General features: G+C 44.8%; 1 protein-coding gene across 3 annotated transcripts in view; it reads right to left on the bottom strand.

Annotated features, from left to right (window-relative positions):
• Positions 1–455: 455 nt before the first annotated feature.
• Positions 456–17,822, bottom strand: part of abcc1 (ATP binding cassette subfamily C member 1 (ABCC1 blood group)) — a 29,945-nt gene continuing 12,578 nt past the window's right edge. For 2 of the 3 annotated variants that reach the window (XM_080905458.1, XM_080905460.1), the window contains exons 17-31: positions 16,775–16,951; positions 15,991–16,158; positions 14,307–14,481; positions 14,095–14,155; positions 13,898–14,021; positions 13,589–13,796; positions 11,960–12,270; positions 10,927–11,126; positions 6,318–6,444; positions 5,038–5,139; positions 4,755–4,901; positions 4,510–4,668; positions 3,564–3,730; positions 3,124–3,318; positions 456–1,496 (exon numbers count right to left, since the gene is read on the bottom strand). In XM_080905458.1, the coding sequence (XP_080761584.1) occupies positions 1,388–1,496; positions 3,124–3,318; positions 3,564–3,730; positions 4,510–4,668; positions 4,755–4,901; positions 5,038–5,139; positions 6,318–6,444; positions 10,927–11,126; positions 11,960–12,270; positions 13,589–13,796; positions 13,898–14,021; positions 14,095–14,155; positions 14,307–14,481; positions 15,991–16,158; positions 16,775–16,951 (2,430 nt within the window). In that variant the 3' untranslated portion in view covers positions 456–1,387. The remainder of the gene's footprint in view (positions 1,497–3,123; positions 3,319–3,563; positions 3,731–4,509; positions 4,669–4,754; positions 4,902–5,037; positions 5,140–6,317; positions 6,445–10,926; positions 11,127–11,959; positions 12,271–13,588; positions 13,797–13,897; positions 14,022–14,094; positions 14,156–14,306; positions 14,482–15,990; positions 16,159–16,774; positions 16,952–17,822) is intronic. The other variant, XM_080905459.1, reaches the window with a different exon arrangement.

The raw sequence follows: 17,822 nt of genomic DNA, 5'->3' as shown, positions 1-17,822 counted from the left end.
TCTTTAGAATATAATTTCACATGAAAAAACTTTTTTAAATACTAACCTTGCTGCCTTTTCTTAGGATTGTTTCTCCTTTTAGCTCTTCAGTAAAACACGCATTGCTGTGACATGACAAACAAACATGTTCGTATTAAACGCACAGGTCAGTTGTTGGGTTGGTGCAGGAACAAATGAGAGAAGTGTTGGGTTACCCACATCTCTTAATTTGTCAGCAGCGTGTATGCAGACCAGTGGTAAAACACCACGCGTGTGCATAACTGAAACACAACAGACTGCACTGTGGCTGAGACGGAGCCCAGTGTTTCTGTGCAGAGTGTCTGAAGTGGACCAGCACACTCCTAACACCTGTGCAAAGCTACTACAGAAACAGACTTCACACATCAAACAACCACACAAAGCCATTTAACACAAGCAACATGAACACTGCTGTCACAGATACACTATTTAACACATTAGTTGCCATTGTCTAACTTTATTTGTGTAAGGCAGGTATATACATTTCCAAAGATACACAACATGTAGATTCAAACAGTTTGTCCACATCCCATAGTTGACCTGTTTCTGAGTCCATCAGAGGCGCCGTACCGCTGAAAACAGAGTGCAAGCAAAGCGCAGGACAGATTTGGCTGCATACCAAAGACAGAGCAACAGTCTTTGTTTTAATAATCAAAATAAAATAAGCTCTAGAACCATTTCTTACATGAATAAAGCCTCCAACACATTCAGCAAAAGCACGACGGAAAGCTGTAACTGAAAGACAAATAGTCAGTGCTGAATGAGAAGTAACAGTCCAGTGACTTCAACAGCAGCTGTGCGTCTGTATTTTCTCTGTGATTGATGTATGATTCTGACCAATCAGCTTGGTCGCAGCATGTCCCACATCCTTCCCTGTTCCAAAGGTTAAACTGGAACATTCCTGATTCCTTACATTTAAACTCTTTTCCTCTTGTAGTGTGCATGCATGCACAGGTACAATCAAGCTGTGCCTCAGCTCCAGAATCACTGCTTGTATGAATGACTCGTGTTTACTACTGTGATAATGATGATGAAAGCATGTTGTCGAGGAGTTTAACAGTGGACAGTGTGGATATAAGAGGCAGACCCACAGATCGAGCTTCTTTATCCCATCATAAAAATGTGGGGGCTTTGATATTCACGTGGTAATCTTGATATGTGGTATGAACTTTGTCAGGGCAACACAAACAGACCCCAAACTGCTGGTGGTGATATTCTCTTTATGTAAGTAGGCCCAGCCTCCTTGTGCAATGAAAACTGCTGCTGGTTTCAAAGCAAAGAAGGTCATTGGCACGTAGGACTGTGTCCCTCTCATTGGAAACATCAGCTCTCTGCAGCAGGAGGCCCGACATAGTGACACTCCCCGGCTTCAGACGAGTCCAGAATCCTTGGCCATCTTGTGAAAGGCGCCTCTCTGACTGATGAGATTGGAGGGCGAGTCAAATTCTGCCATCTTTCCATTCTCCAACACCAAAACCCTGGAAGCACAGAGAACACTCAGGAAACTGTTTGCAGGCAGAAATGCTACAGCTGATGTTAGCCTTGAAGTGCAACACCACATTAGTTTATGCCTAAAGGCATCGTTCGTCACAGAATAACGACAGACTAATATGTTGCATCTCCAAATGTTCGATGTGACGCCGTGTTGTTGCACCTGGAGCAAATGCTCCTCACTACAATGACTGATTGGGAAGTGGTTACTTTGTCGCACACGTCTAGTAAGGCGACACTGGGTTTGGAGCTGTGCAGTCTTAGGATGACATGAAACGATAGCGCCAAGTATGAAGCGAGGAGCAGTGACGAGAGTAGCTGAAGATGATGATCGTTTACAGCGAGGTGGTAGTGGTGTGGGTGGGGTTATGGAGAACCCCGAGTCAGGAAGAGGATCTTGTCTGCACCACAGTTAAAGAATATTTACTTTTTCCTCTTCATACTCAACAATAGACTATTTATGTTTAGCAAAGACGATGTGGCTTCCTGCTGGACATTTGAATGAACCAACGAGACGTCCGCTGAACACTGATACTCTCTGGTACAGAGCGGTGAAGCGTCAGTGAGGCGCTGTAGCACAGTGCTAAGATCACAATGACACTGCATGAGAAACAAAGGAAAGAGAAATGAAATGCCTCAAACAGAAGGAAAGAATCTGGAAAACAAAGCACAGAGCTAAAAACCGTCTCATCTTAGAGCTCAGTACATGCAATGACAAACATGAGGATGGATTCCATTACAGGCAACAACAGGCGACACACACCTGAGTGAATCCCACCCCTGCACATAAACATCTGTTAGTCAGAGAGAACCAAACCAAGGAAGCCTATAGGCTGATACAGAGGGTCACATGACCCTGAATTCATTCCACATAAACTAGAATGGGTTTGGTGCCAACAGAAATGACAGCAAAAATATTTGACTTTAAGCACAGGGCAGTCATTTCAGCTTCAATCGCAGGATTGAGCCTCGTTTTTAAATCCTTCCAGCCAATAGAATCACAGTGACATCACTGCATTTACGTCAATCCCACCAATCACAAACTGCAGGGCGAGACATACACATGATGCAGGAGGAATGAGCCTCGCTGCCGTCCAATCAAATCTCTGTAGCCGGGCATAAAGTGGCTATTTTTGGATGGGAACCAGCTCTAATGCATTGTGGGAGATGGAGTTTTTCAGTGTAATCACAGTGGATGTAAGTTTACAAAGAAAGGCAGAAACGTGGTTTGAATCCATCACTGAGACTGGCTCTCTGCTTTGTTTCTGTCGGACACCATTGCATCATGGGATGTTTCTGCAGGTGTTAGCATATTTCAATGCTTTTTGTTTGTTGCATGGAGGTTATTAAAATTAACCTTATCAAACACAATCATAAATATAACAAAGTCAAAACCCTGTTACTAACCATTCTGACTGTTACTGTAGTAACCATGGAAACCAGAAACTGTCTATCCTTAAAGAGCTTTCAGTATGGCCTAACAACTGTAAGAGACTGAAATGGTCGCGCCAACAGAGAACAAACAGAACTGGGAGACACACAAATACAGGCATTAATACAGATATTCCACGTTTGGGGTGGGGGCCGTACCAGTGTCTCTTTGGTGTACAGTACCTGGTGTAGTCCATGATGGTGTTGAGGCGATGCGCTATGGTGAGGACAGTGCAGTCCTCAAACTGAGAGCGGATGGTGGACTGGATCAGGTTGTCCGTCTCCATGTCTACAGCTGCCGTGGCCTCATCCAGAACAAGGATCCTGGTCTTCCTCAGCAAAGCTCTGGCTAGGCACAGCAGCTGCCGCTGACCCACGCTGAAGGAAAAGCAGACCGTTTCAAAGGCAGGAAGCACTACTCCAGCGCTTTATCCAACGACTGGTATATGCACTGTTGCCCCATAACTAGTGTACTGCACAACTGCAAGAAATGCAGGTGTTGCTAATCGTGCTTGACGAGTGTGCACACTAACGTGTTTTTCAAAGACGCTGTGAAACTGGGATACTTTGTATCTAATTCAGTTTCTAATTTGTGGTTGCTTGGACGTATAAAGCAGTTATACCTCAGGTTCTCTCCTCCTTCACTGCAGTCGTGGTTAAGCTTGTTGGGCAGGCTGGACATGAAGGTTTTAAGATGGGAGAATTCCAAAGCCCGCCATACTTCCTCGTCAGTGTAGGAGTCAAAAGGATCCAAGTTCATCCTCAAGGAGCCTGAAAACAGCACCGGGTCCTGTGGGAGAGAAGAGTGTCTTATGCTGGGATTTTTCCCCATTTTGAGACTATTTTTCAGTCGTGCGACCGTTCCGGGGAACGGCCCGAGTTTCGCCTTCATCGTGTGTCGTGCATCGTGTAGCATATGTGGGGTAACGAGGAGCGATTAACACCTCACGACCAGCCCGGTCATCCATCGTTTGGTCGTAAGAAAATCAAACCTGTTTGAAATCCTGTCGCCCTTCGTGAGGGCGTCACCGCAGCCTCTCACACGGCGCACGCGCAAACACAGACATGAAAGTGAAAAGGCGGGGCAGCACAGCAGTGCAGCGTGTGACACAAGTGATGGAGGCACAACTTTGGAGAGGCTCTGATGAGCTTGCCAATGTGGCCTCACAAAATTATCACGACTACAACAACCGTGAAAAGAGTTGGATGGACGTTGCTGTTCGATGGCAGCTGCCTGGCCAATGTTTTCATTAGCAATTTAGCAAAGCTGGTGTGTGTGTGTGTGTGTGTGTAAGACAGACAGGGACAGATTTTGTGTTATAACCTTCATGTTATGGACGCACAGTGTGAGCACTCAGGTCTCATCAGAGCATCGTGACCTACAAACTTCTAGCTCCTGCGATTCAATCGTGCAGTTTGAGCAGAAGCTGAATAACGTTTGCTTAACATTACTGGGGCAGCGACTCTGAGGATGGGTTAGCTGTACAACTCTCCTGTAGCTCCCCGGCTGCTGTAATGCACAGGCTGCGGACTAATCAGTGTAACAGTTTTGATCCTCTCAGAACGTACCTGTGGTATGATGGTGATTCTGGAACGAAGCTCATGGAGGCCAAGCTTGGCAATGTCCACTCCATCAATGAATATTTGGCCCTCGGCTGCCTCGATGATGCGGAAGAGCCCCAGCGTTAGGGAAGACTTCCCTGCACCCGTGCGTCCCACGATCCCCACCTGATGGAACAGACAGCTCAGAACAGCCACAAGCACACGCACTGTCACTGGGCTGATGCCTTCACTGGAGTCATGTGAAATCCCACCTTCTCTCCTCCGTTAATGGAGATGGTAATGTTGCGGATGGCCAGATCCAAATCTTGGCGGTAGCGCAGGCCAAAGTTTCTCATCTCTATGCAGCCATTAGTAGGCCAGCCTGGGGAAAGGGTGGAGGGCTCGTGTTTCCACTCTGCCTGGGGGTCCAAACACACATGTTTAAAGAAGGCGATTTAGACACGCATGAGGCGAAAGCTTTCTCCAAACACCCCACATATGGCTGCCAGTAGATCTACACTGTCTTACTGCCTTTAAAGGCTTGTTTCTGTGTACCTCTTTCTCTGTGTCGCTGTATTCTTTCACTTTCTCCACAGCCACGATGTTGGTTTCCACATCAGAAGACATCCTAACCAGCCAGGTAAGTGAGGTAGTTAGCTGCACACGGGGCAAGACAAAACCAGATTAATGCACGCTCAGTCCTCTAGACAGGGGATCCCAAAAGGTTGGTTCTCTTCATCTGGACGTTTTCAGTGGGAGAAACCCATCATCATCATCATCATCATCATGGTCAGAGGGCCCGGTGGCGCCTGTGTCCGGCAGCCTCTCCTCTGTCAGTGCGCCCCAGGGCGGCTGTGGCTACAATGTAGCTGCCATCACCAGGGTGTGGATGTGTGTGTGGATGGGTGTGTGAATGGGTGGATGACTGGATGTGTAAAGCGCTTTGGGGTCCTTAGGGACGAGTAAAGCGCTTTACAAATACAGGCCATTTACCATCATCATCAGGTGACTCCTTCAGTCTGACTGCAGGTTTCCAACGATTTTCTGAATCGAGGAGGGGGCCCAAGGGTACATCTATCACCGTCTCACACTGCTGTGACTGCAAACTCTGAATGTTACTCATTACCCAATATGACAGTCTGCACATTAATGACCTCACAGCCCATTGTTCGGTGGGCTGATGTTGGAAACCTGCAGTCAGCTGAGACTGAAGGAGTCACCTGATGATGAACAGGATCAGAGTTTTGGCAGATTAAGAACAAACATAAAGCACAAAACCTTTTCCTTCTTCTAGGCAGAGGGCTGTTTGAATTTCCCCTCATAAATAACATAACTGACATGAAAGGACATCAAATGGAACAAATTACATAACAAAGTTCTCCTTTAAATAAAAAAAAGTCGTTTTAAACTGAACTTAAAAGTGGGGTGCATTCCATTACTGACATAAGACTGTTTCAGAATATTTACCATAGATTAAAACAAAGTATGGTAACCATTAACAGAGCTCGTAAAAAGCATTCCTGTATAAACCATAATGGGCTCATAAATGTACCCACTCAGTCACTTACTGTGAAATTAACATCAGGACTGTGGGACACCGTTTCCATGAAACAGTGATGAATCTATTCTTAAAAACCTCAGAACAATACAATAGAATAAATGTTTTTCAGTGAACTTGTGTACTAAATCTGACTGCTAAACATCAATAAAATGGCTTAAACTAGGGAATAAACAGTTAAATTAGTAGGAAGGCTAAGCTCCTTGTAGCTACTTGGCACTCTTTTTCTTTAATGTATGAAATAAGTGCACAGGTTAAGGAGATTGTCCATGTTTACCTGGAGGGCGTAGGAGATGGACAGTCCCATGATGCCTGGGCTGAGGCTCTGTCTGGCAACGACAGCAAACAAAGCAGCAAATGACACAATGCAGTTTCCCACAAACTCCAGGCGAATCGCCAGCCACCTGCACAAACACAGATTCAGGAAAGTAGATTATTGTACAATATAAGGCGCACTTAAAATCCTTTCATTTTCTCAAAAATTGACAGCGCGCCTTATGTATGAATTCTGGTTGTGCTCAAGGAGCCTCGCGGAGTAATCTGGGTCCTAAACTCCGTCCAGTTCAGGTCCCAAAGTCAAACGAACACTGCAGCATTACTGAGAGTTAAAAACTGACTAAATTCTTTCATCTTTAATAAAACGATCAGCATTGCTGCTTTACCAGGTGTAACTATGAAGTTTAACTTCCAGGCATCCATGAAAACAAAAGTTATTACATTTAACAGAGTTAGAGGTTAGCAGGAAGTTAGCTCGCTAGCTTCTATCTAAGCATGATATAGCATGTTCTGACTGAGAGATTTCAGAAACATTCAAACGTACAGCTCTACTATCACTTCCAACATAAATGAAGACACGAAACTAAACAGCAGTGACGTTTGTAGGGTTACTGAAGTTGGGCTAGCTGGTATATAATCATGTGCTACGTGATCGTTAGCAACACAGCTATATTAGCATAAACACAGTGAGGCTGGAGGACGAACGCTAACACTTTTCCCCTCGATAAAAGTTAACGTGAGGGTTCCTGACGGTTAGAGACAAATGCAATCGCATGGCAGGATGCTGTAAACGGACAAAACTTCAGTCAGGAGAACAACTGAGATAATCCATCCACCATACGAGGTTAGTCATTCATGTACTGCAACAACATGGGAATAGAGCAGCTGTGATAGAATACAGCATTAATGAATCGATGGGACAGAAGTGGAGGAAGCAAGAAGAATGAGTTAAGTTTGACTTATCTGACTGCTTTGTTTGCTTAATGTGCCTTATAATCCGGTCCACCTTTTGTATGAAAAATACAGTAGTTCCCTTGTGGAGCTTAATGACTTTTAACCAGTGTTGGGGAGTAACAGAATACATGTACCACCGTTACGTATTTAAAATACAAAATATGAGTAACTGTATTCAGTTAATCACACAGCAATAGTACATTCATGTAGTAAAAAGCATGATAATATATTAAGTAATCCAAAGTATTCAGAATATGTTACTCTCATTGAGTAACGTAACGGAATATGTTAAAAAAAAATCCATTTTGGGGCATGTAATCTGTAATCTGTGATGGAATACATATGTTCTCTGGTTTCCTGCTTCCGGTGTGATGGCGCCTGTGTTTGGCCTTGCCGCTGCTGGCTGCAGTTTCCCTCGCTCTGTTATGCTGCTGTTTCTGACTGTCCTGCTCTCCTTCTTTGTCTCTGATGTATTGCCTGCCCTAGTCTATGATCGTCTGACACTACTGTCTAATCTATGGTGGGCCTGGATATCACTCCTTCATACAATGGCTTCTTCCCTCCTCTGTTGCCGGTGTCTAGATTTTTGACAGATGTCGCCAACAGCACCCTTTTGGGTCCCTTATTTGCCCTATTAAAACTAGACTAGCCCCTGTTACAAAACCCTTGCCCTGGATAAACGACAGCATTCGCTGTTTAAAGCGTGTCTGTCGTAAAGCTGAGCGTTTGTGGAGAAAGACTCGTTTACAGGTTCATCTCGTTCATTTAAAAGACCTTTTAGTTTCTTTTAACGCTTCAGTTCATGATGCAAGGGCTGCTTATTTTTCAAACCTAGTCTCTAGGAGCAGAGGTAACCCTGAGGTTTTATTTGGTGTTCATCTGAACAACAGACTGGACTGGACTCATAACTCAGACGCCCTCTACAGGAAAGGGCAGAGCAGGCTGTACCTGCTGCGGAGACTCAGGTCGTTTGGAGTGGAGGGCCCACTCCTGAAGACCTTCTATGACTCTGTTGTGGCTTCTGCTATCTTTTATGGTGTGGTCTGCTGGGGCGGCAGCATCTCTGCTGGGGACAGGAAGAGACTGAACAGGGTGATCCGAAGGGCCAGCTCTGTTCTAGGATGCCCTCTGGACCCAGTGGAGGTGGTGAGTGACAGGAGAACGGCGGCTAAGCTGTCATCCCTGATGGACAACGTCTCCCACCCCATGCAGCAGACTGTGACAGCACTGAGCAGCTCCTTCAGTGGGAGACTGCGGCACCCACAGTGTGGGACGGAGAGATTTCGCAGGTCTTTCCTCCCCACTGCTGTCAGACTCCACAATAAAGACTTTAACTGATCAAGCACACACATCCATACATATGCAATAATACTAAGTGCAATAATCCTTTCTGTCATCGTTGTATTTTTACTCAGTTGTATATAGTATTTGTATTCTATTTTTATCTTATTGTATATTTATTTTATTTTACTGTATATAGTATTTTATTTTATTCTATTCTGTACAGTTGTGTACTGTATTTATTCTTATTGTATTCTAATTTTTGCCTCATAACTTTTGCACTGTCCACTTCCTGCTGTGACAAAACAAATTTCCCACGTGTGGGACTAATAAAGGTTATCTTATCTTATCTTATTTGACACTATCAGGGATATTGTTGCTCCGGCTTCTGCTGCTGTCCCTATTTCTTCGAATGAAGACTGAAAATTTTCTTTCCTTCTTTGTTGAAAAGGTTAGCAATGTAAGGAGCAACATCTCTCCCTCCATGTACCATTTGTCTGTTCCGATTTTACTTAAGCCTGTCAGATTTGATTTTCACCAGTGTCTTTACCTGAGTTGTTGAAGCTGGTCACTTCAGTGAGATCCTTGATATTTTATCTGGGTCTTTGTTTAAAAATGTTTTTGAGTCTATTGGTCCTAGTGTTCTTAAAATTATTAATGCATCTCTACTCTCTGGTCAGGGCCCTGGTTACTGTAAAAGTGCTGTCATTCACCCACTTTTAAAAAAAACCTAAACTTGATCCTTCTGTGCTTTCCAGTTACAGACGCATCTCAAAATTGCCTTTTATTGCCAAGATTTTAGAAAAGGTTGTGGCCAAGCAGCTCACGGTTGTTCTAGATGAACACAACATTCTTGATAAATTTCAATCTGGCTTTCGTAAGACTCACTCTACCGAAACTGCACTTCTTAGAGTGTCTAATGATGTTTTATAATAATGATGAATTATGATGCTGGAGAGTGCACTGTTTTGATGTTGCTGGATCTGACCTCTGCTTTTGACACTGTTGATCATCTTACTTTGTTAGATAGATTAAACCACTGGGTGGGTGTATCGGGTACCGCATTGGAATGGTTTAAATCCTATTTGTCAAATCGATCTTTCTTTGTGGCTACCTCTGCCAGCTCTCTCGCCTATGGGGTGCCTCAGGGCTCTGTCTTGGGACCGTTATTGTTTTTGTTGTATTTACTCCCTCTTCTGCAACTTCTTAGCTCTTACTCTGATATTTCATGTCATTGTTATGCAGATGATATTCAGCTATATATCTCTGATGTTTCTAAGCTCCAAATCCTGCAGTCCTGCTTAGATTCCGTTAGAGATTGGCTGGCTGGTAATTACCTTCAACTAAATGCTGATAAAACAGAAGTCATTGTCTTTGCTCCTGAGAAATTTGTTCCCCTCGTGGTTAAAAATCTAGGCCCTCTTGCTTCTTATATTAAATCATCCATTAGGAACCTTGGTGTTACACTTGATCCAGCTCTGACGCTGGGCACACGTTACATCTTTGGTTCGCTCTTGTTTTTACCATTTAAGAAATACCGCTGAGTCCCATTGTGTCACGTTCCGAATTGGAAATGATTATTCGTGCTTTTGTTTCATCTCGCCTAGACTATTGTAATTCCTTGTTTACTTGCTTGAGTAATGCCTCCCTGGAACGACTGCAGGGTGTTCAGAATGCTGCTGCCAGGCTTCTGACAAAGCATCACAAACACTCCCATGCCACGCCCCTGCTGATTCAGCTGCACTGGCTCCCTGTCAAGTTCAGGGTCGATTTTAAGATCATAATCATGACTTACATCTGTGATCTTCTTCTTTCTTATCACCCAGCAGGTCCCTGAGGTCTTGTGACCAGGGGTTGCTGGTTGTCCAGCATACAAGGTTAAAAACAAAAGGTGAGAGAGCGTTTGTATCAGCGGCTCCCAGACTCTGGAACTCGCTCCCTTTGAGTTTGAGATCTGTGGACTCAGTCGTGTCTTTTAAAAAGCAGTTAAAAACGTATCTGTTTAAACTGCTTTTGGTTGATGTCGTTTTGTTTTAGATTTTAATGTCTGTTTCCTGCCTCTGTGAAGCACTTTGTGATTTTATCTTGAAAGGTGCTATATAAATAACATTTTACTTTACATTTTAAAAGAAACCTTCCCAACACTGCTTTTAACCTTTCAGCCAGAGATTGTAAAGAAACATGAAAATGAAAGCATGTAAACGTAAATGGAGCTTTTCTACGTCCAAAGTGAATATAATGTACTCGTGTTGCTGCAGTAATACTCCAATGAACAGTCTCAGAGAGATCCTAATTTAGGGACATTCATCCTAAAAGGCGGTGTAAACTGTTGCAGCAGGTGGTGCAGTGAGAGCGTGTGGCGGCAGCCTCCTGACCTGTTAGCCACTATGCTGGGATAGTAAGCCTTCTGGTTATGGTCCACGCGCTGGTCGCTCTCATGGATGAAACGCTCCTGCTCACTGAAGGCTCGGATAACCGACGTGCCCAGCAGGGTTTCATTGAAGTGGGTGTAAATTGGGGAACGGCTGACCGACTCCAGACGCTTCAGCTGGCGAGATGATGCCACATAAAACCTCTGGACAGAGCAAGGATAGACACATGTGACTTATATAGTGTGAGTACAAGAAAACAATTATTGGAATGTGATGTGTTAAATTTGTTTAGATCACAGGAATAAGGAAGGATTTGTTTGTGTGTTTCAGTGTGGCTTAGCTGTAGCCTGAGAGTGTACTTGTTTAGAGGGAAAGGAAGTTATGGACACTGCGGGTCTGCTGTCATAAAAGGAGACAGGGAGCTACAGTGGGGGGTTGCTGATGCTTGTACCTTTAATAAAAACTCATAATTGTTATAAACCTAGAAGCAGGTTTGCAGGAGACTCTCCACCTTAGATGTAAATGTAAGACAACAAGAGGCCACTGGCCCAGTGGGTGCAGAGTGGGCGTCTCAGTGTTTGTAATGTGTTAACTCTGTTTTCTATGTTGTCTGGAGGAATCTGGTGTAGCTTGGGTGAGGAGATTCCTTTTATGACCCCCAGGAAGTCACGTACACAGAGGCACACACAGTGCTTTGACTGTTACACTCACACAGCTACATGCACACTCACGTGCTCGTGCAGACACACACAGACACAGAGTTTGCAGCACACCATGGGGGTTTTATGATGGGGTCGCTGGCACCTCTCCCCTTCTAGAAGATGCTTAAATGAAGATGAATCGAGATGAATAAAGGTTTTGTGAAAATGGCTACTGAGTCCGGTGCCGTCTCTGGATGCCTCGAGGCAGAAAAAGAAGCGGGGTGAAGCTGATTTCGTAACAATAGTCAGAATCACAGTGCAGGGAGGCGTAGTACTGTGGGGATAACACTGGAATATACTGACACTTCAGAATCAGTTTCCCTTTTCAAACTCACCTGCACAAAAAAATAGAGCAGACCCAGGAAAGGAATGATGATACTGACTAGAGGTGTGGCAATCAGGATGATAACACAAGAGCCCAGCACGTTGAACATGGAGCCCAGGAACATCTTAATAATGCTGGGGATCAGCGTGTCAATGGTGTCCATCTCTTTGGCAAAGCGGTTGACCAGGTTACCACTGGGGGTTCGCTCAAAAAAGGACATAGGTGAGCGCAGGACATCGTACAGCATGGACTGATGGAGGTACCGGGACGCCAGAACACCCCCAATAGACATGGACAGGGAGTATCCAAAGACAGCCACACCTGAAGGACAGCAGAGGAGTTTGCACAATATCATGACTTATTTCTGTGTGAAGAGCACACCTGCATCCAGCAAGACACATAAGACGAGTCTATAACTGAGGGGAACGAGCTGGAGAAGGGGGGCCTGGACCCCAGGGCTGAGCTATATGACCAAGCTCTCATATATAAGACATTTATCGCCCTGACAACGATATCACAGAAATGTTACACGTTCTGTAAATTCTGGGAATCTCGGGCAGCTCGACACTGTGAAGTGTTTCCAGCTGGGCGTCGTGTACCTGGAGTCGAGTGTTTTGACCGATGCATGAAGCTATACACTTTTTAGACATAAGTTGTAACGGCCGCCGTTTTCTTTGTATTTATTAGACGGCGTGCTGCGGGGAAAAGCCTGTTTTTAAACGTTTGAGTCTAAGATGTATCTGGAGCACCTGACGGCTCTTTTTGCTTCTCTGCATTCTGTCAGGTGACTCTTGTGTTGGTGGTTAACGAGGTTTGCTGTGTTTGAGTCTGAGGTGTTGGACCGGTTTGCTGCATAATGTGCATCGTACAGTTTTCTGGTCCGTGTCAGACTTTTCATAACCAAACCATGTCCGTGCTCGAGGTGGCCCCTCGATTAGGAATAAGGTCATCATTTCAGTTTATTTTGAAAAGTCTCAACAGGCTCTTCAGCTTTATTGTGAAAGGTTTATGTGGAAAATAAACAAGAGGAAGGCATAGCCACACGCTGGGTTTACCGTCGTTGTTGCTAACGACAACACGTCTGTAGTGTGGTTATTTTAAATATAAAGAGAGAATACAGCCACTACAGTGACCGTCAGGACCATGAAAGCATATTGCTGTAAACAGTTTATTTTGCGACACCACGAAACAAACGATAGCGTAATATTTTCATACTGTCATCAGATATATAGCGTTATATCGAACAGCCCTACTGGACCCCATCTCAGCTGTGACAGTAGGACCAAGGGCGCGCTGCAGGGTTAACTAAGCATATTATTAGTGGTGGTGGACACGGTCACCCTGCTCTGTGAGCTGACACCACATCACAGTCTCCCTCCATCTCTGTCCGGTGGCACCTACATGTGCGAGTGTCCTCTGGTGCTCTAGCTTCCAACAGACATGTGATTAAGTGAGCACACATGTCAGGCCTGTGTTGGACTGGCCACCTAACATTTGCGTGCTGTTTGTTTGAAAAACGATGAGCAGGAAAAAGCAAAGGTGCCGTTTCCTGCTCGTCGTGATGTGTACAATGGCTACCCTTGGTGTTGCCTCACTTTCTGAACCAGACAAAAACAAGAGTTTTTCCTGTCATGCTCACCCTGAGACAGGCCAAAGGCACCATACACCCCCAGTCTCATTAGTCTGTTAGGCTGCGTGCCATTAACCACAGGGTCATCGGTCCACAGACTCAGCCAGTAGTTGGAGAACAGGGAAAGCAGGTGATGGGCAAGAAACAGCAGAAGACTGATGCAGGACAGAAGCACTCCAATGGACTTAAAATAGGCCCAGAAGACAGACAGCTTAACCTGCGGAGGACAGGAGAGCTGCTGTGATCCCAGACTGAACACAGACACATTATACAGAAACATGTGCATTTATACATGCGACCACGTGCAGATCCACACACCTGCCCAGTGCTGGCCTTGTCAGCCTCCGTCAGCTTCCCCACCTCGGGATTCTTGGGCTTCTTGCTCAGCTTCTCGTCTGCTGTGGTTGACTGTTTGGATGCAGTGCAGACACCTGGACTGCTGCTTAAACAGAAGGACACTTATGTGCTTAGTGAGACACCCCAGCCCCCCAGGACCCTTACCCTAAATCACTCACCCAGCAAAAGTGGGCACGCTGCCGTTCTCCAGTCGTTGGATGCTGCTGTTTGGCACGGGCTCTAAATGGAGGAAGGAAATTTAAAACATGAAGTCGATCTGAGAAGACCAGCTGCAGTATGATAAAATAATGATCAGACTTCATCTTAACAGAACTACTACTCCAAACACTGCACGGTGCTACGCTACACGGCAGCACGACACACTCCTCACCACTGTTATCAGCTTTGTCGACTGCAGCGTAAGTTCGCAGGAACTCTGCAAAGGCTCCCTCTGTGGCCATGAGGTGCTGGTACGAGCCCACCTCTGAGATCTCGCCCTTCATCATGACCAGGATCAAGTCAGCTTGGGGCAGGTAGCTCAAGCCGTGGGTGACCAGCACACGAGTCTGTACATGGCTACACAGAGTTAGTAAACTTGGTCTAAAAGCATCTATGCTGCTGAGAGACAATTTCAACAACTAAAACAACTTTACATTTGGATTTGGATCATCTTATGTTGTTTGGATAATTTCATACAATCTACAGTACTGTGCACAAGCCTGAAACCACCACAGTCTCTTAGGTTTTACCTGTAAGAAGCCAGAGGAGTTGTTTTTTTTTTACACAATCTTTTTGGGGCCTTTTTTGATAGCAGAGTGAAACAGGGGGAGAGAGAGTGAAAGGCCCCACATGGTCGCCTATGGGTCAGCTTTTACAACAAGGTCAGTGTTATTCACAGACAGCTGTAGACGTTCCCAAACATTTTCTGGAGACATTTTTTAAACACTGATCTACGAATCATTCAAGACTAAAATGCACATAAACTCAAGGGATGAACACAGAGGCTGCTCAGTGAGCAGAAAAACACTGATGTCCCAGTTTGACTGGCAGAAAAACAGTTTGGGACCAAGAAGGTTGACTTCAGCCCAGAACTTATCTCTGGATGCTGTGCAGTGTCTTTAACAAAGAATTACGGCTGACACAGCAAAAGAACAGTAAGGATAAGAAATGTGAGAACAGGCTGATTTACTGCTCACTGAAGCCAACATCCAAAGAGCTTTGGACTGGCAACTTTTAGTCCTGGGAACTAAAAGAGTTTACGCTGTGTAGAAGAACAAGACTCGTCCTACACACTTTCACATTCAGTTTCAATAAAGTGCTGCAAACATTTCCAAGTTCCTAGAAAATATAAAGGAAAGACGGGCGGCTCAAGAATTTTGCACAGTCCCGTACGAGCAAAGTACCAATGCTGTGAGGGACACACAGGATCCCAGTCATGATCCTGGGTATATGTATATTAGAGGTGGGAATCACCATACAACGCACGATACGGTATTATTGCAATTTTTAAAAATATTTTGCGATATTCAGATTCTGTCCATAAAGGTAAACTTTATCAATATTCATTTTATCTAATATCAAAGTCTCGCACTCAGTCTTTCTCTCATCTCAGTTTTATTGTTGACAAACTGAACGGTTTGTATTACAGTCTAGTCCAACTTAACTGAAACCATCTGGTACAATTACAGCTATTCTGAACTATGCAATATGAAAACTATGCAGCCCCTGCAGCAACTGAAGAATTTGAAAGTAAATTAAAACAAAATATAATTTTACATTAAATAAAAAAGTTTTAAACTTAATTAAAATAAAACATGTCTTAAATGAAAATAAGTAAACTGTCATGTTTATTGCTGCCAAAAACAAGTTAAACACATTTGGACAGTGTCAGGATTCTTGCTCAGAAAAAGGATCAACGTGCTCTGAAGTCAGTGCACGAAAAAATTGTTTGTAACAAAATATCGATTTCTGCTGTCCCTGTATCGATACATTATTAGCAAACAAAATATCACGATACTACACAGTATCGATTTTTCCCCACCCCTAATGTATATGACTCCATCACACACACACACCTTGTCCTTCAGCAGTCCCTGTGGGCCGATGACTTGATCAAAGATGTGTTTCCCTACGTGAGCATCGACAGCAGACAGCGGGTCATCCAGCAGGTAGACGGTACGATCACAGTAGACGGCCCTGGCCAGGCTCACCCGCTGCTTCTGACCTCCTGACAGGTTCACTCCCTGCAGACAGACGGTCAGAGGCAGACAGTATAGCAGGCTAGCTCATCATTGTAGAAATGCTGCCGGTGTCATCAAACAGCAACAAAAGACTCAGTGACACACCAACAAGTCTGTCCAAACTACTGTCTGTGGTCTCGCTCAGTAACCAGACACCGGTTCCCTGTGAATTCCTGGGGGTCACATCCTCATCAAAGCTTTATCGGGCATCTCCTCGAAATACCTGTTGAGTCTTTGCTAATCGTACGGTCATGATCTCACTAACATGTAACACACTGACTGAGGCCTGCAGTCTGACATGTAGCTCTTGGGTTTTCCTTTTGCCATTGCACCGTCTGACCACGATAACAAGTTCCTGGGATGTGCACTCCTGGGGAGACTGATGGCCTCGGGTGTTCAGGTGTGGTTTAATACAATACTACAAACCGACACAACACATGCTCAGTTAACTGCAGAAAACTGCATTTAAATAGCAACACTCGGCTTTTACTCACCTCTTAATAAGTAAGACGATGTTTTCATAGGACTGCAGAGCGAAAACTGTTTTACGTTCTCCGAGGCCAACTTGTTTTGTGTCGACATTAATTTACACACAAAGACGTGTACTATGGGCTCATACCTTCTCTCCTATCTCAGTGTCATCTCCTGCAGGAAGTATGTCAAGGTCAGGCTGAAGGGCACATGCCTCCACCACATGCTGATACCAGGACTGTCTCCTCTCTTGACCAAAGATTATGTTGTCTTTTAAAGAGGAATTCTGGATCCAGGCCTGCTGGGGAACGTATGCCACAGAACCCTGCAGGGACACAGGCACACCTTACACTCATTGGACATTTAATTAAACATTAAGACTGCCTGTTATTTATTATCTATTTAGTCATAATCGCACTCAAAGAATGCAGGCGCTACTAAAGTGGCCACTGCCATGTCCTTTATTTTATTTATTCAATACGCTGCTGTGAAAAAGACTTTCATTGTAATTGTGCATCCTTCCATCACTTATCAAAGGTGCTGGTGCTTTTGTGCACGATCAAATATTCTGTGCTGGCTGTCTGTGTGGGCCCTCAGGCAGCGGGGGCCCTCAGGCAGCGGGGGCCCTCAGGCAGCGGGTTCATGGCAGTCTGAGGAGCTCAGAAATGAAGCGACTCGACTTCTTTGAGTTTCATAAGGATGTTTCACCTCTCATCCAAGAGGCTTCTTCAGCCTCTCAGAAAATTCAGGAGAAATTTCTCAAAGCACAACATCCCAGTGCTCTTCAGACCCAGTCCCGTCCCCAGACCCAACCACGCCCCCCTGACAAGCCACGCCCCCTGGGGAATCCTAAGGGGGAAAAAAACAAACAAACTTCCAAACACAAGCTTAACATCATAGTTAATGCTGTACAGTGCAGCAGGTAGTCCTCGGGCCTCTGTACTGGAGAAACCAAACAGCCACTCAATACACACACGGTGCAAAACTGAAGAGCCACCTGGACAGCTCTACATCTGCAAGGTCAAAGGTCACTCTTTCAAGAATGCCAATGTTCACATTTTAGACAGATGGTTTAAAAGGAGAGTAAAAGAGGATATCCATGTCCACTGTAAATGACCATTGTTGAACAGAGGGCGGGGCTTATGACTAGGGATGGGTATCGTTTAGGTTTTACCCGATACCGGTGCCAAACCGAA

This window comes from Rhamphochromis sp. 'chilingali' (assembly GCF_963969265.1).
Source record: "Rhamphochromis sp. 'chilingali' genome assembly, chromosome: 15".
Taxonomy (NCBI): domain Eukaryota; kingdom Metazoa; phylum Chordata; class Actinopteri; order Cichliformes; family Cichlidae; genus Rhamphochromis; species Rhamphochromis sp. 'chilingali'.
The sequence above is the reverse complement of the archived record's forward strand: the minus strand, read 5'-3'. Positions and strand labels throughout refer to the sequence as shown.